Here is a 16,951-nt window from a genome sequence, read left to right on the forward strand (position 1 = left end):
TTACAAATACGTGACCACTATTTATTCATAAATTAGAACTTGTCCGTCCTTAGGCGTGATAAACTTGTCGATTGTAAAACAGGTTATTTATGGTTGGAAATGCTTTTAGTGCAGTGATCAAATGAAATTATGCGTTCGATTCGCCTAAAACGAAATTATTTACATCTGGGAAATATAAACTAGCCAAATATATGGTCTGTATGACCACATTTTTACAAATACGTGACCACTATTTTTTCATAAATTAGAACTTGTCCGTCCTTAGGCGTGATAAACTTGCCGATTGTAAAACATGTTATTTATGGTTGGAAATGCTTTTAGTGCAGTGATCAAATGAGATCATGCGTTCGATTCACCTAAAACGATATTATTTACACCTGGGAAAGAAAAACTAGCCAAATATATGGTCTGTATGACCACATTTTTACATATGTGTGACCACTATTTTTTTCGTAAATTAGAATGTCTCACTGACAATTGGCTTGAATTGCTTTTTTTTTTTTTTTGCACGTGTAAGTTATAGATAACCAAATAAACGAACAATATAACCATAATTTGTCAAAGGCGTAACCATTTTTTCGTAAATTAGAATGTCCCACGACTAGTTTTAAACACATGAAAGAAAAAAAAACATGGTTACGCCTTTGTAAAATTGTGGTTACACACTTCAAATATTTGGTTATACATAATTTTCCTGTGAAAACAATATTATTTTAAGGCAAGTTATCACTGAAATATCAAAAGTGATAAAATGTAGTGAAAACAATATCATTTTAAGGCATTTTAAAGCGATATATGTATTCGAGTTTAAACTATTTACTCATATCATTTACATGGTGGAATAAGTGCTTCAAACAATAAAACTAAATAAGTTAGCCATATCATATACATGGCCGAATTAGTACATCACATAATAAAATAAAATAAAATTCGAAAAATATTTGACACTTACATTAATGTTGGTGATATGTTTATGGAGCATTCAACAAATATTTGACACTTACATTAACTAAAACAAAGAATTACATGTCAAAGAATATTTTGAGCCTAGTATCAAAGCTTTGGTCTGAAATACAGTCCCAGAACTCCCTAAACTGGATCTTGTTAATCGAACCTCCTTGAATCCCTCTCTGCCGAGCAAGAGTATCAAAAAGCATCTCAGCATAGGCCTTTGACTCTTCATTCAATCCTACAATTGAATCCAAAGAAACACTTAGAAACTACTACAATTATAATCAAAGTTTCAATTATTAACATTATTCAATGTAATTTTTCAAAACCATTTTCAAAACACAAAATCCCTAAATTACAACCCTCAAACCCAGAAATTGAAGGAAAAATTTGAGATAAGAGCTAGGGAGAGACCACATTTAGCACAAGAGATGGAGCCAAATTGTACATGCAAAGAAGCCGAGACCAATCACATTTGAGACAGAAGTAAGGGTTGTAACTATAGCTTAGATAGGAGAAGCCAAACTACATCTACCGCAGCTGGGACAAAATGCATCAAAGATCAGGGTCAAAACCCAACAGAGGCTATAAAAGCTAAGCAGATGACCAAAAGGAGGATAGAATAGACAGTCAGACAAATTGATCTAAAGATCAGAGACAAGTTGAGGAAGCAGTCCATAGGAAAAAATCCACTAATGAAGAGAGAACTTGGGAGAAACAGTGCAACTGATTCTGACAGCCCTTACTCTAAAAACCTCAGACATACTCCAAACCAAAAATATAGTCATAAATAAGTTTGCAGAACAGTGCCTTGTATGTGCTTTCATCAGAAAAAATAAATGCATGAAAATGTCGGTAGAAGTTGAGAATCCAAATCGATGCAACGATGACACAATAATTTTACATGCAAGAATTACATATATCAACACTTAAGTTAAAAACTTTTGTTACCTGGTAGCATAATGTAGGAGCAACCATGAAGTATGCTAAACTCTTGAAGTTCACATTGTGTGGGTACTCCATATTCAAAGTATCAGGCACTGTTTCTCCCTATACCACAGGTAACATGATTGAATAAGGGGAAAAAGCATAACTTTTATCACACACTCATTTGAACAGATTATAGCATAATATCACCATCCAGCAAGAAGCCAAGAACAGAGGATTGGAAGTGGAAGCAGAATGGATTTTACTATAACAATTAGAATACTAGAACCACATACTACAGTGTAATCATGCAGGAATTTGTTGTTCAAAAACTAAAAACCACATAGAACATATAGCATAACCTCTTATATTTATCGAAATACTAATCACTACCTTGTCATTTGAAACAGCAAGCGCTCTCATATCATAGGTTGTATGTGCATATGACACCAATTTTAACCACACTATGCAAGTCAATAGCATCAACGTGGAACCAGATAAAAAAGCAGAATCGCACCTGCACAGTAAGGCCACGGATCCATAAGATATCTTCACAATACCAATGCCCATGAAATGACCAAGAAAAACCTTTTATTATAGATATTATTCATATCCATCATAAGCCAAATCAATGTTTAAAATAAATGCCACAGATGTGCTCAACTTTTATGCTCAAGAAACACAGGGATTTACTTTGATCAAATAGTCAATTAAGAGCTTGCAAGTGTTACATGAATGTCTGTCAAAGGCCTTTATCACATGACATGAATATCTATGAAGAAGCCACAAAGTTGTTCCCAATTGTTTGTTCCCTTGAAATTACCTTCTGTGTTTCTAATTATATTAATTTTAAATATAATTTAACTTCTACTTTATACGAACCAAACACTAAATGAGGTTCCTCAAACAGCTTTGAAACTTTTTTAATATGATGCAAAAATAATGTTCAAACATCCCTTCCTAGATATTGACATAATTTCATGACTATAACACATTCATCAAATGAAGCTTATATATTTAAATCTTCAAAATTGATATATGATACATGAATGATAACAATTGTCTGAATTAGTTTAGATAGAAGTCGAGGAGTCAACTTTTAAGTCTATACTGACCTGAGGATGACTAAAACTGGATAGATAATTGCAACAGTTGTAATTACAATATGAAGTAGAACAACAACCTGCACCATTCAAATCAACTTTTAAGTCTATTCTTAAAGAGGATCATCAAACCCATTACCAACACATGAAGAGGGGCCAATCTCTCAGCGATTTTGAACTAAACCAAAAGCCAGATCGAATCAACCATCCATACTGCAAAACATATAATTACATATAAAAATGAAAATTTTAGAAAATTAAAATTGATTAAACAGATAAAAAGCATTTGTTTTACAAGTTGGAAATTCAAATTTTGCGGATAGATAGACAAACCTTCATCAGATTTTCAATAATAAGCCTACTATTCACCGCAACAAGCACCACAATACAGAGATTGAACAGTCCTGCATGACTCTGACGGCCGACGACTGTGAGAGTGGGAGGAGAAGGCCAGGTTGAGTTTTCACTGTTTAAGGGAGAGAGTGGGAACGACCGGAAGTGAGTGAGAGGCAGAGTGAGAGGGAGAAGAAAGGGAGATCTAAGAGAGAGAAGAGGGTGAGAAAGAGAAAGTTGTGTGAAATTTCAAAAATACCCATGCCACATAAGGGGTGTATGGAAGAGTGGTATGGAGAAGGGTGTTCATCAATCTTTTTCCTTAATGAAAATGTTGACTCTGAAAATGTTGACTCTCAAAAAATGAATATTTTAGTCTAACCATAGTCGTTCTTAAAAATGAATTTTAAGCAAAAAATGATCGGTTCAATTATTTTACAGCTAAACCGTAGAACTTTCGTTTTTTAGAGGAACTATTCATATAAAATACTCCCTCCGTCCCATATTACTTGACCTAGTTGACTCTGTCACGTATGCCAATGCACAATTTTAAACTTAAATTTCTTTAATAATCTAGTAGAAAAAATTACGAAAATTTGATATTTTGAAAATATTAATCGAGACGAATCTAACAACATCTTATATGCTATATTTTGTTTTTATATATTAGTAGAAAAATAGAGTCAAAACATGGTACATGAATAGTGCAAATATTCTAAATAGGTCAAGTAATATGGGACGGAGGGAGTAATTGTTTTCAATCGTTGGAAAAGGTGAAATATTAAAGTTCTTCATATCATAAAATTTGTAAATGGGTCCAATTTGTAATTTAATTATATGTATATACTAAAAAGAAATATGTAATTGCTGCACGTTGATAATGGATCAAAATTGGTATTACCAAAGAGAATATATTCACTCAATCTCAATTTATTCAATAGAACTCACAATAAGCATATGCGTTCTCAAATTATTTAATAGTACAATCAATATTTCAGTATACCTACGAAATTTATTAATTTAACCAACATCAAAGCTCACTATTAATAAAATAGGTTCATTCAAAAGCAGCAGATACAGGGGGTGGAGGATCAACAAGGAATTTATCAAGAAGTTGATCAATGGACTTGTAGTTGTAATTTGGATATAGTTGTGAAGCTTCAAGGTCATCTTCCTCTAGCTCAAAGTACATGTCACCTTTAACAAATATGCTATGAACGATGGAAATTGGAATATCTTCTGGAGGGGGTAAAGCTGCATCATAAAAGACATATTTTACCGTTAGTATATTTCACCCTTTTGTTGCCCTAAAAAAACATATTTTAAAAATAATATTATGATTTGATAAGATTATATCAATATGATTTTTTTTACAATATATAGATTATAAATATGATGATGAGTTTGCATAAAACTTTTTTCATTATCCCTAAATAATTTTAAACTCTAAAACTAGTAGTAATTAGTTAATTAATTTTTGGTGACAAAGCCAATTGGTTTATAATTAGAATGTAAGCTTATGTATGCATTATATTTACATAACAATAGTCAAAATTTCAGATAGTAAAAAAAATATGGAATGAAACAAAGTCTTACTTTGTGATAGCTTGATAATATCTTCTTCTGGAATAAATACTTTGTTAAAGTTTTGACCACTTTTGAGCTCCCATAATGATATCAACTCATTTTGTGAAATGATATTCTTCGAAGGTCGATACACAACAATACGATTGTGTGTTCTTGGATCATTTGCCACTTTAATAGTGTACATAGCAACATCCTCTTCATAATTTAGTATAGCTAAAACAAAACAGAAAATTATCTCGTGAGATTACCAACTAATTCATTTGAATGCAACAAAAATATATTGAAAAAAGTAGTTAAACTTAAATTGAAAGGTATATCATGTTAAGAATAATTCTTATAGTTAGTCTAAAGGCTAACTATTTTTTACCCCTCATCTATTACACTCAAAGTCCATAAATTTGTGCCATATATGGTAATTTATATCACCTTATGCAATTATTTTGAAAGGTATATTATGTGTGTTTTCAATCACATTTTTTCCTTAACACATGAGTCATGAGTCATGACTATTTAGCTGATGGGAAAATATGTACCTTTGGATTCACCACTGCCGTAGACAACAATATCTTTCTTGTTTTCATAAGGACGAAGCAAGAAATTCACAAAGTATGCACCAAAACAATTTGCAGAGACAAAAGTATAAGGAATTCCTGCTGCTTCAATTTTTCTTCTAATTTTTATTTTCTTATCAAGAAAAGCTTGAAATGGAGGTAGAGGGTGTACTCTATCTTCTTCTACACCAAAGTCTGATGGAAGAAATCTCTGTAGGGAATATATACACTTATTAAATGAAAAATAGTTCCATATTTCAAGATATTTAGTTATATTAAAAAACTAACAGCAACAATTAAAAGATAATAAAATTTAAGAGTAGTTATATTTTGACATCCATTTGATGACAACTTTGTTGACAACCTTGTTTTTCTCACTTCTTATTGATCAAAAACAATGGAGAGAGAAAAACGAAGAGAGAGGAACAACATCATGTGAGTATGAGAGAGAAAGTTGTCCAAAAGTTGTCAAAAAATAGTTGTCAAAATATCATTTCTCAAAATTTAAAGAGGAGGATACATAGTCAATGCCTCATGTTATATATACACACTATATAAGTATATATATAAAGAAAATTCATGAGTTTGGGCTGACTTTTTCCTTTCCAATTCTATCTTTCATTTAAAATATTTTATTTATTATTTTATCCTTTTATAACAGTATTTAAATTATTAAATAAAAAATAGATAATATCATTAAAATACCCTACTACAATTGGAACAATATTATTAAAATTTATAAAGTAAATATGAGATTTTGGGTTGGATTTTCATTATTCCAATTATACCATCGAATAAACTTTCCTATAAAAATGTTATATTATTGTTGGTGTCATTGAAAATGATAAGAGTTTATATTATACTTGCAATATTTTTGTGTAAGTGAAAAAGATAAGAATGATTTTTTACAATGCCCATCAACTGCTGGTATATATTTAGAAAATTACGCATCATTGGAAGACAAGGAGAGAATTGTTGTGTTTAACCTAAAGAGATGTCATTCAAAAGATTTTTAGTTAATGGAATTTTTATCACCTTGATATTGCCAGCAACTTTAATAGCATCTATAATTTTGAGTTGCTCCAACACTTGAGGATATGGAAAGGTACATATCACAATGTCTACTTGCTTAATCACTTTCACAATCTGGTCATGCTCAAGTTCTCCCTGCAATAAATTATTGTTGATATATACTTATCAAGAAATTGATTAATTAACAAAAATTATTTAATTTCATTACATAATAGAGAGAAACAAGACTTACCTCAACAAGTGTTACTCCAATGGAATTGAATTCCTTGCAAAGTTGTATCTTGGAGTTAGGAGTTTTTGAATTAATAGGGTGAGTATACACAAAAGTTGGATGACCTAATGAGATGCTTGCCTTCACCATATACTTTCCTATGTAACCAGTTCCACCAAATACAAGAATTTTATTCTTCTTGGCCTCCATTTTTTTGTGTGTACTCTTTTCTTTTTTTGACAATAATCTTTTGTGCACTCTATGCTCTTTGTAAATGCTTATTATCTTACTACTTCGAACAAATATTTATAGTGTCACATTGGCGTCTATCATTCAACATTTAAATAGTGATTACTATTAAAAAATATGCTTTTTTGTTTTGTAGGAAACTAACAATATCTCTATCGGTACAAAAATGACCAGAGCATTTTTTTTTTTATATCAAAGCATGCATGACAGAAGTGTGACATTTTCATTAAGCCGCCTTCTATGTGGCTGGAATATTAGACCACACCAAACTCCTAATTAAAAGGATGATCCTATATTTTTCTTGTTACAATCATGGTTAAAATAGAAAAAAACTGGATTCGAAGTGTCAAAAGGAAGAAAATTCGATACCATACCAGTTGTACTTTTCCACATTTTTCGAAAAATTAATTCAATTTTTTTTTTGTAGGGACCTAATACTCATTAACAAAAATCAATCTTACTCTTTTCGATTTTCATTTTTTTTAATTTTCAATAAAATTGTATTTTGAGTTTTAGGAAAACATGAAAATTCATTTATCTAAACTATTTTATAAATTATTCGACCATGAATTTTCCGGGTCTTAGCCCTCTGAATTTTAGGAGAAAGGTCCTCTCATTAACCGAAATTCAGTCGAGCCGTAAGTAAAAATTGATCAAAAATTATTTTAACTAGAATTTAAATTTGAATTCTTCTCAACAATCCGTCTTTAACTAAAACTCTATAATTCAAATTTAAAATTCTCCCCAAATTATCCCTTAGATTGTGGCTAATTTTTCAATATTAGAAATGACGATATATATATATATATATATATATATATATATATATATATATATATATGAGAAATGATATTTTGACAACCATTTTTTGACAACTTTTGAACAACTTTCTCTCTCATACTCACATGATGTTGTTTTCTTCTCTCTTCCTTTTTCTCTCTCCATTGTTTTTGACCAATAAGAAGTGAGAAAAACAAGATTGTCAACAAAGTTGTCATCAAATGGATGTCAAAATATCATTACTCATATATATATATATATATATATATTGTGGGGAAGAGCTCGGTGCATTGACTAATATACCTAAAATTTGACTAAAAATTATTTTACTAAGGCTTTGATTGCGAGTTTAGGGGCGATGAGATGTGAGGGTTTTGAAAAAGAAGAAAAAAAAGAGAAGAGAGAGCTTTCGGGGTTTATTTTTCTTCATAATACAAAATTCTCCTAATTTGGCGAGGTAAAAAATTGTATTAGATGAGAATTTTGAAGGGTTTATATCAATTCTTCAAATTCAATCTATGTTCTTATACAATTCTTAAAATTTACTTGTCACTTCCTTACCGGAATACATTTATAATCAATAAAGCTAAAAAAAAAAAAAAATCTGTAAAATTTTAAGAAAATTTTGAAAAATAAAAACTTCAAGAAATGTAATTTATATTTCAGAATTTTTGAGAGGGGAAACATTTGAATTATAAATCATATTCTCGAAATTTCATAAAACTTGATGTATTTTCAAAGGCCTGACTGAGATGGTTCTTTTGTACAAAGATTAATATGGTAGCATCATAAATATCTGATTTGTAAGAAATTTCTTATTATTGATAATTGGGAACAATGTAAGGAAGGGATGATGTCAATTGTTTTATTTTATTTGATGATGTAAAATAATGGGTACATCTCGTATATACCAGTTTATCACATGATGATTTTTCTTTTTGTTTTTTCAAGAAAAAGCAGTAGCAATATAAAAATGGATATGAACAATGTAAGAGGGGGCAGAGGTTTGTAAAAGCTTGAAGAACTGTCCATTAAACATCATCAACATCAACACCACTATCTAATTATATGGAGGAACCAAATTTTTATCGTAAATTGCATTCTTGAACCTCAACGGAATTTGTTTTGAAAGCTAAACTAATCTCTCGAAATTGACACTGAAGAGAATCGAACTTGAGATTTTGATTGAACCTCAACATAATTGTTATTGTTTTTGTAAAAGAAGCTCAATGACTTACTCAAACTTCCAATAAGAGTACATTAATGATGTTAATTTTCAAGTGTTATTTAAAAAGACCTTAATGAAGATTAATGTATTTTCCCCTATAATGCATAATGGAAGAGAGAGAGAGGGGGCATGTAAGATTTCAGTTTGAAAGAGAGGAAAAAACAACGAGAACCACAAAATGAGTTTCTTGATGCAAACTATTTTCAACGGGTGATAATGTGATAAAAGACTAGTCAATGAGGTTTCTTCATTGAGAAGTAGAAAAGAAGTTGATATAGACTCCCCATGAAGATAAAACATGTCGTGAATTTGGACAAATAAAACACCAATAAATTTAGATGTGTGGAGGAAAAGGGAAGTAGTAATCAATATAAAAGTAGAGCATTGCTATTTATCTAGAGAGTTTTATCAAGAATTTATCAAGAAAAGGTTTCAACCAATTAAATTTGTTATTTGGTGGAAATCAAAGGAGCTAATGATGTGTAATTATAAGGAAAGGTGTTAGCAAATACACTGTCTGGAAATTTTCTTGATAAATTTTGTCACTATATCTATCACTAGTATGGACACCCGTGCCAAGCACAGGCTAGAATTTCGTCGTAATTAAAACATTGGATGAAGATGTATTATTCTCATTTATGTGGTTGCTCTATGTCTAATGAGTAGATTAACACCAGTGTTGGCTCTTTCCATATGGTCCAATGATGATATTATAACTTGGGTCGACTTTGCGAATGAAGCATGGGTGAATCCCAGTGACAAATGTCGGCTGCAGAGAGTCTTATACTTAAGTGAGATATGTTGATGTGTTGACTGTGAGCTAAAGTTTCACATTGGATGTGAGAGTAGATGTTGAGCAACATATAAGTGATATGATCCATATACATAATTTCTTAAGGTTTAGGTAAGATGTGGTGTCAAACTCACATGTGTGGATTATCTTTGTATGTTGAGATGATCATACTAAATGTAGGATTATGCGGAAATCACAATATTGTTATCAACCGGTTTTTTAGTTTTTGGATGTCATTTGTTTATTTTCTTATTAACGTTTAGTTTTTATATGGCATTCTCTTCCATATGTTTTTTTTTTTTTTCATTCAATGTCTATTATTTCAATTTATTCACTTTTGGACTTTTGTGGCAGGTGAAAATGGTAAATTGTCGATGTGTTATGTTGAGTTGACAAAAATATATATTTATTAGACAATTTAAAATCATGTAACGTTTTCCTTAAAAAAAATCATGTGACGTTTGTTTAATTGAATCTAATTTTTTGGTAAAATAATTACCCAAAAATCTCGGACTCCTTCGACCAACCCATAAAATAACCAGCAACTCACACTATTCTCTATACTCTCACAAAAAAATGCACAATACTTATTTTCTTTCGCCTATCTTCCTTTGTGTTTTAATTCCTTTTTTGATTTTTTTTTCTTTTAATTTTCTTTATTTCTTCTCATGGAAGAAAGAAACATAAACCCCTCTCCATGAAACCACCGCCAACCAAATTTTTTGAACATTTTGTGATTTCAATTGACCATATTTAAATACGTCATGTAATTACAGAGGTGGATAGTTGAATGATAATTTATCAAGTGTGTATTAAAGTTTTGTATTGGATGGAATAATAGATTTTGAACATCATATAAGTGAGATGACTCATGATGCCTAAAGGTTTTGGACGAAGATATGATATCAATCTCACTTGTGAGGTTTCTCTTAATCTAAGATGGTGATCAAACTCTATGCATAATCCCCTAGAAGTCCCAAAATCATGATGAACTGTTTTGTTAGTTTTTATATGTCATTTGTTTAACTTTTTTATCTTAAATTTTAGTTATTGAATTTCATTCACGTTCATTGTTTTTTTATTCAGCATTCCTTATTTCAAATTCTTTGACTTTGGTCTTTTGTGAATTCTGATAATGAAAAAAGATAAATGTATTATTTTGAGTTTACAAAAATATATACCTATTAGAAATTTTAAAATGATAGGACGTTTTTTAATTGAGTCTATTTTTTTCGTAAAGTAATTACCCCAAAATCTCCTAATCCTTCAACATACCTACAAAATTGCAAGCAACTCAATCCATTTGCTATACTTTAAAGGTTAAAGCACACACCCCTTACTTGTTTTCCTTACCATCTATCTCATGTAAAAAAATTCCTTTTTCATGTTAGGTCTCAGTTTGTCCTTATAATTTGGATATGTCACCATATTACACATGCAAAAAGTCTCACATTTAAGAGAGATGTTAATGTGTCATATGTGAGTTAAAGTTTCACATTGAATTCAATGGTAGATGGTGAGGAAAATATAAGTGAGATAACTTATGTACATAATGTCTTAAGATTTTAGATGAAGATGTGGTGTGAATCTTACTTTTGTGGTTGATCTTAGCCTAAACTGATTATATAAAAAAAAAAAAAAAAAAATAGGCTCCCACAGAAGACACAATATTATGATGAACTATTTAGTTAGTTTTGGATATCATTTATTAAATTTTTTCATCTTAAAATTTATAGTTTAGGGATGTCATTTGCTTTGATGCTGTTTTTTTATTCAATATCTATTATTTCAAACCATTTTACTTTTAGTCTTTGGTGGGATCTAAGAATTGAAAAATGTAGAAGTGTTATGATGAGTTGAAAAAAATACATGCTCATAAGCTCATTTGATATTTTAAGTCGATATGTGGTGTCAATGTCCATTGTGTGATTGTTCTTTGCATAATATGAGGATCAAACACAATATAGGCTCCCTGTGTCGTCCCAACATTAAGATGAACTGTTTTGCTGGTGTTTAGATGTCACTTGTTTATTTATTTTTTAACTTAAATATAGTTTTTTGATGTCATTCGCTCTCATGCCATTTTTTATTCAACCTTTATCATTTAAAATTACTTTACATTTGGTCTTTAGTGGGATGTTACAATGGAAAAATGAAGATGTGTTATGTTAGTTGACAAAGCACATGCTTATTAGACATTTGAAAATGACGTGACGCTTTGTTAATTAAGTCTAATTTTTTCGTAAAATAATTACCCAAAAATCTTCAACCCCTTCAACAAACCCATATAATTACCGGCAACTCAGTTTATTCCCAATAATTTTTCGGATAAAGCATGCTACATATATTTTTTTCCCTAATCATTTTTATCATGTTCAAATTATTTTTTTTTATTCTATTTTTTCTTTTTAATTTCCTTTCTCTATTATCATGAAATAAATAAACATAAATTTGCCTCTATGAAATCACTATCAAACTACCTTTTTGAACATGATGTGCCTACGATTGACCTTATTTGACTATATCACATATTTACGGATGTGGATAGTCACACTCTTGATTAACATATGTTAATGTATCAAGTGTGAGTTGACGTTCTTCATTGGATAAATTAGTAGATTTTAAACAACATATAAGTGAGATGACACATATACTTAATGACTTAAGATTTTTTGTGAAGATGTGGTGTGGCAATCACACTTATATGGTTGCTTTTGACCAAATATGGTGATCTAACTCAATGTAGGCTCATCTGAAAGTCTGAACATTATCCCAAAATTATGATAAACTACTTTGTTAGGTATTGAATGACATTTGTTAATTTTTTATCTTAAATTTTAATTATTGATTGTTATTCACTTTCATGCTATATCTTTTATTTAACCTCTATTATTTCAAATTCATTCACTTTTGATCTTTGGTTGGATTTGACAATGAAAAATTGCATGTGTTTTGTTAATTTGACAAAATAAAGGGTTGTTGTATTTATTATTAAAACAATGTGACATTTTTTATTTAGTTTAATTTTTTGGTAAAATATATACTAAAAAATTTCGAACTCCTTCAACAAACTCGTAAATCACCAGGAATTCACTTTATTCTATATACTCTCGTAGACAAAGCACAAACATTTCTTTTTTTCTTATCATCTCTCTCACGTTTGAATTGCTTTTTTGTCTTCTATCTTTTTCTAATTTACTTTCTCTCTTCTCATGAATGAAAAGAATAAAAACATTCATCCATTAAATCACCACCAACCCACTTTTATAGCATGTTATGTTTTCTCTAATCTTATTTGGTTATGTTACCAGATCACAAATGTAAAAAGTCTCACACGTAAAGGAGATATGTTAATATGGCATATATGAGTTAAAACTTCATATTGGATGCAAGAGTATGTGGTGAGAAACATATACATGAGATGACTTATATACCTAGTGCGTTAAAGATTAGGACGTAGATGTGGTGTCAATTTCATCTTTGTGGTTACTCTTAGCCTAATGTGATTATCCATGAGAAGACTTTTGGTATTTGCTGGAAACTAACCATGGAAAAATATTGATGTGTTACTTGAGCTGATAAATTACATATTTATTTAACATTTTAAATGATGTGATATTTTTTTAATTAAGTAAAAAAGAAATGGTAAAAAGAAACGTCATATTAAACATTCCCTTAATTAAGCGGTGTGATCGTAAAAAGAAGTGGTATACTTATTCAGTCATTTAAATTGAAAATAAATCATATTTACATCAAACTGGAGAAAATATTTATATTTATGATGATGTGTATTATTTATTTTTTTATGAACGATGATGTATATATACTTGTTAGTAAGCATTCCATTAAAATTCACTAAAAGAAAAATATGCTTGTTGGTGGACATATTCAAAACTACCAAATACATTTGAAAAAAAAAATAAAAGAATATATTTTGCATTGCGGATGTTTTTCTCACAAAGAAAACTTGTTATTTTTAATTTATTTATTTTTTATAAGTGAAAGTTTAGTGAGTCAGACTCCAAGGGCTCATCTGAATTAGGATAGATTTTGAGATTTATCGAGCTCTAATCGAGATACTTACGTACCACCCATCAAGAAGTTTTCACGTTAGCAGTAAAAGCTAAACTCACGACAATTGAACCAAATCTTCATTGAGGAAGAATATATGTTTTTGATACTAAATGGGAGAAATCCATAAATTGAAAGTTGAATTAGGAAAACATGTTAGTACCACTTGAAAGACATTTATTTAACAAATTAGTAAACACCCACAATTATCTTAGTAGTGTAAGCTATTTAAATTTCACATGAGTAAATTAGTCAAAGAAAAACATGTTAGCAAACAAAAAGTATACCATTGAGTATTATATTGTATTCTTATCAAAGGATTTTTTTTCTTCCAAATATACAAATGTTATAATATATATATTTTTCTTTAAATACTTTGAAAATCATTCCTTATAGAGAAAAAAAAACGTTTAGCATTGATGAAAAAAAGTCAACTTTTTTGATCAAAGGTCTAATGCTTGCAAAAAAATTGTTTGAGGAGCATTAAATGTTAGAAGCAAAATGAGGTGCCACGTGTACTTATGCTCATATAAGTATCCTTTTGTATTATATAAAGATTTCCCATAAAAATAACTTTAAACAACAACAATATCTAATTTAGGAATCAAGTGTAAAACACAAAATCACAAGCAAAAAATAAAGAGAGAAAATAAACAAACACGTCAAGAAATGTTTACCCAATTCAGTCCAACAATAACCTATTTTAGGGGAGAGATTGATCTCTCCAATCTATTATCAATGAGTTCTTTACAAAGAGATAGAAGAGTTATAAGAAATTAGCTTCAGTAAGCTCTCCAAGAACAAAACTTAATTTCTATCATTTTCTCAATCTCTTCCAAAGAACAAGAGACTCAATAATTTCACTCACCCAAGATGTTTACAAATGTTTTCCAACTCAAGAGAACTCTTTATCAAAGACACTCAACCCAAAAGTTATCTCCTTTGATTCCTTAAATTTCTCTCTCTTGGAGTCGTACTCAAACATGAAGAATGAAGTCTTATATAATGCACGAGTCTCAAGAAAACCGTGCCACGATATACACTCATCGTGCCCACGATTTCAAGTTAGTACATAGTACCATACTAACATTATCTTCAAAATCTTGCCACGATTTCTTCACTTCTTGCCACGATATTTGTCGAACCAAAACCTCCAAAACTTGAGGCAAATCACGCCACAATTTCTCCAAATTATGATACAATTTTTGTCAAACCTTCAATCATCAATTTTGAGTCAATTACAACAAAAATATTGCAAAGAGGATGATATATCTAAGAAGAAGACTGGACCTTCTTTCTTTCACATCTTACACATTTAGATTATACATTATTACTTTGACAAGAAAGCTCTAATATTTTTGCTTCTCTATGGCTATTTTTATATATATAATTCTAATTATTCATCCGTACAGTTCCACAATATAGTGGTAAACTAAACACATGCTCCCTCCGTTTCACAATGAGTGTCGTTTAAGATTTTGACACACAGATTAAGAAATGGAATGAAATAATCATTAGACATAACACTTTTACTAAACTGTCCTTACTTTATAAGAAAAAGACAAACTTAAAGTTGCATTGAAAATTGTGTGAGAGAAAAGTTGGAAGAAAAAAATTAAAGATGTATTGGAAATACGGAGGGAGTATATTTTAATATTATATAAACTAGTTTTTTTTTCATATTACTCCCTCCGTTCCTAACCCTCTGAAAAGGAAAAAAATGATAGTCCTTAAATATAAACCCTTATACAAAATACTAAGTACATTTATTATTATTTTTCTTAAAAATATCTCTAATTAATACTACTAACTTGTATCGGAATACGAAAACGGACAGAGGAAGTATTTAGTTCTGGTGTAATTCACACAACTATACACCGTGATAATTTTCTGTTAGTATTTGTAAATTGAATTTATCTTCATAGGGTAAAATGAGATTAGACTAGAAAAACCTTACAAAGTGAGCCAAAGAGTAAATGAACTTGAATTGCTGGCTACTAGAATCACTATACCTTGTCAGAGGGAAGGTACTTCAGAATATTGTTGCTAAAATTCCGACTTAAATCCTAAAATTTAGGATTTTGCAACTTTATTTACCTCCAATGACTCAAATCCATAGCAGAATTCTAAAATAGGCAAAATTCTAGTGAAATCACATCAAAATTGCACAATTGTGAAATTCATACAAAATTGCATGATTTTGAAGGATTTTGTCCTTTTTTTTTTAGTCATTTATGTATAAGTATTTTCTGAGATTTAAATTGAGTCTTTCGACAATTTATACCATATATTTAACATTATTTTTTTTGAAGGATTTAGCATTATTTTTGTTTTGATAAAATCCATCGATTTTGATTGCGATTTTACGATTTTTGATTTTGCTCTTCCTTTTCGACCTGAAGCAAAATCTTGATTTTGATAACATTGATTCAGAAGATAGAAATAATTCTTATTCATTGAAGATTGATGAGAGGAAAGGAAGATAGAAATAATTCTTATATGTTGAAGAAGATAGGAATAAATTAAAGAACTAAACCCTATATTTTGAGGAAACAGAGAAACTAGGATGTGAATAATTGCAATGAAATTGATTTTCCATGAATGTGTGTTTGTTTGCATGTATGCATCTTGAATTTATTGCTTCTTATTTCCTTCTTATTGGTATTTGCTTTGATTTTTTGTTTGGTGTATGAGATATAGTCTTTAAATTATTGAAGATGTTGACTGAAGTATTATCTTTCTTTATTCTTGATGATTTGCTAGTCTGGTAAAATGAAAATCACCTGTTTGCTTGATTTCGTGTAAGGCTCATAATTTGGAAAGTTAATACAAGTTCTTGGACTTAATTATGTGTTTTTTCAATTGAAAGTTGAAACCAGTCATATTGTTTGAAGACCTACTGCATTTGTACGTGAACATTAGAAGATATTGGGTTGGAGAAAAAACATGCATTATAACAAGAACACTTTTGTCCATTTATACTTGTTAGACTTATTTATGACGTTGTTTGATCCATGCAGTCGATTACACTTAGTGAGATAAGACTCGATTGTTGTTGTTTGTTCTACTTGCTAGACTTATTTATTATGCTGCATTTAATTTAATTAATATTAGTTTGTCATGTGCATTAGAAGT

General features: G+C 29.8%; 2 protein-coding genes across 3 annotated transcripts; both read right to left on the bottom strand.

The window, feature by feature from the left end:
* Positions 1-798: 798 nt before the first annotated feature.
* Positions 799-3,639, bottom strand: LOC146935161 (diacylglycerol O-acyltransferase 1C-like). 2 transcript variants are annotated; one of them, XR_015030136.1, is made up of 6 exons: positions 3,315-3,639; positions 3,121-3,194; positions 2,994-3,061; positions 2,272-2,395; positions 1,903-2,001; positions 799-1,189 (listed from the first exon to the last, which is right to left on the bottom strand). XR_015030136.1 is itself a non-coding variant. In XM_085750291.1 (5 exons), exons 2-5 carry the CDS (start codon positions 3,068-3,070, stop codon positions 1,184-1,186), a joined length of 306 nt encoding a protein of 101 aa, XP_085606417.1. In that variant the 5' UTR covers positions 3,071-3,194; positions 3,315-3,636; the 3' UTR covers positions 799-1,183. The 2 variants fall into 2 exon arrangements, 1 of the variants encoding a protein (XP_085606417.1); XM_085750291.1 differs by having other exon boundaries at positions 2,994-3,194; positions 3,315-3,636.
* A 575-nt stretch (positions 3,640-4,214) lies between these two features.
* LOC146935162 (eugenol synthase 1-like) lies at positions 4,215-6,969 on the bottom strand. The gene is made up of 5 exons (XM_085750315.1): positions 6,717-6,969; positions 6,488-6,619; positions 5,435-5,663; positions 4,911-5,114; positions 4,215-4,568 (listed from the first exon to the last, which is right to left on the bottom strand). Exons 1-5 carry the CDS (start codon positions 6,903-6,905, stop codon positions 4,372-4,374), a joined length of 951 nt encoding a protein of 316 aa, XP_085606441.1. The 5' UTR covers positions 6,906-6,969; the 3' UTR covers positions 4,215-4,371.
* Positions 6,970-16,951: the final 9,982 nt, after the last annotated feature.

The sequence above is a fragment of the Medicago sativa genome, chromosome 3 (assembly GCF_051527215.1).
Source record: "Medicago sativa cultivar Bolivia chromosome 3, Bolivia_mono, whole genome shotgun sequence".
NCBI lineage: Eukaryota > Viridiplantae > Streptophyta > Magnoliopsida > Fabales > Fabaceae > Medicago > Medicago sativa.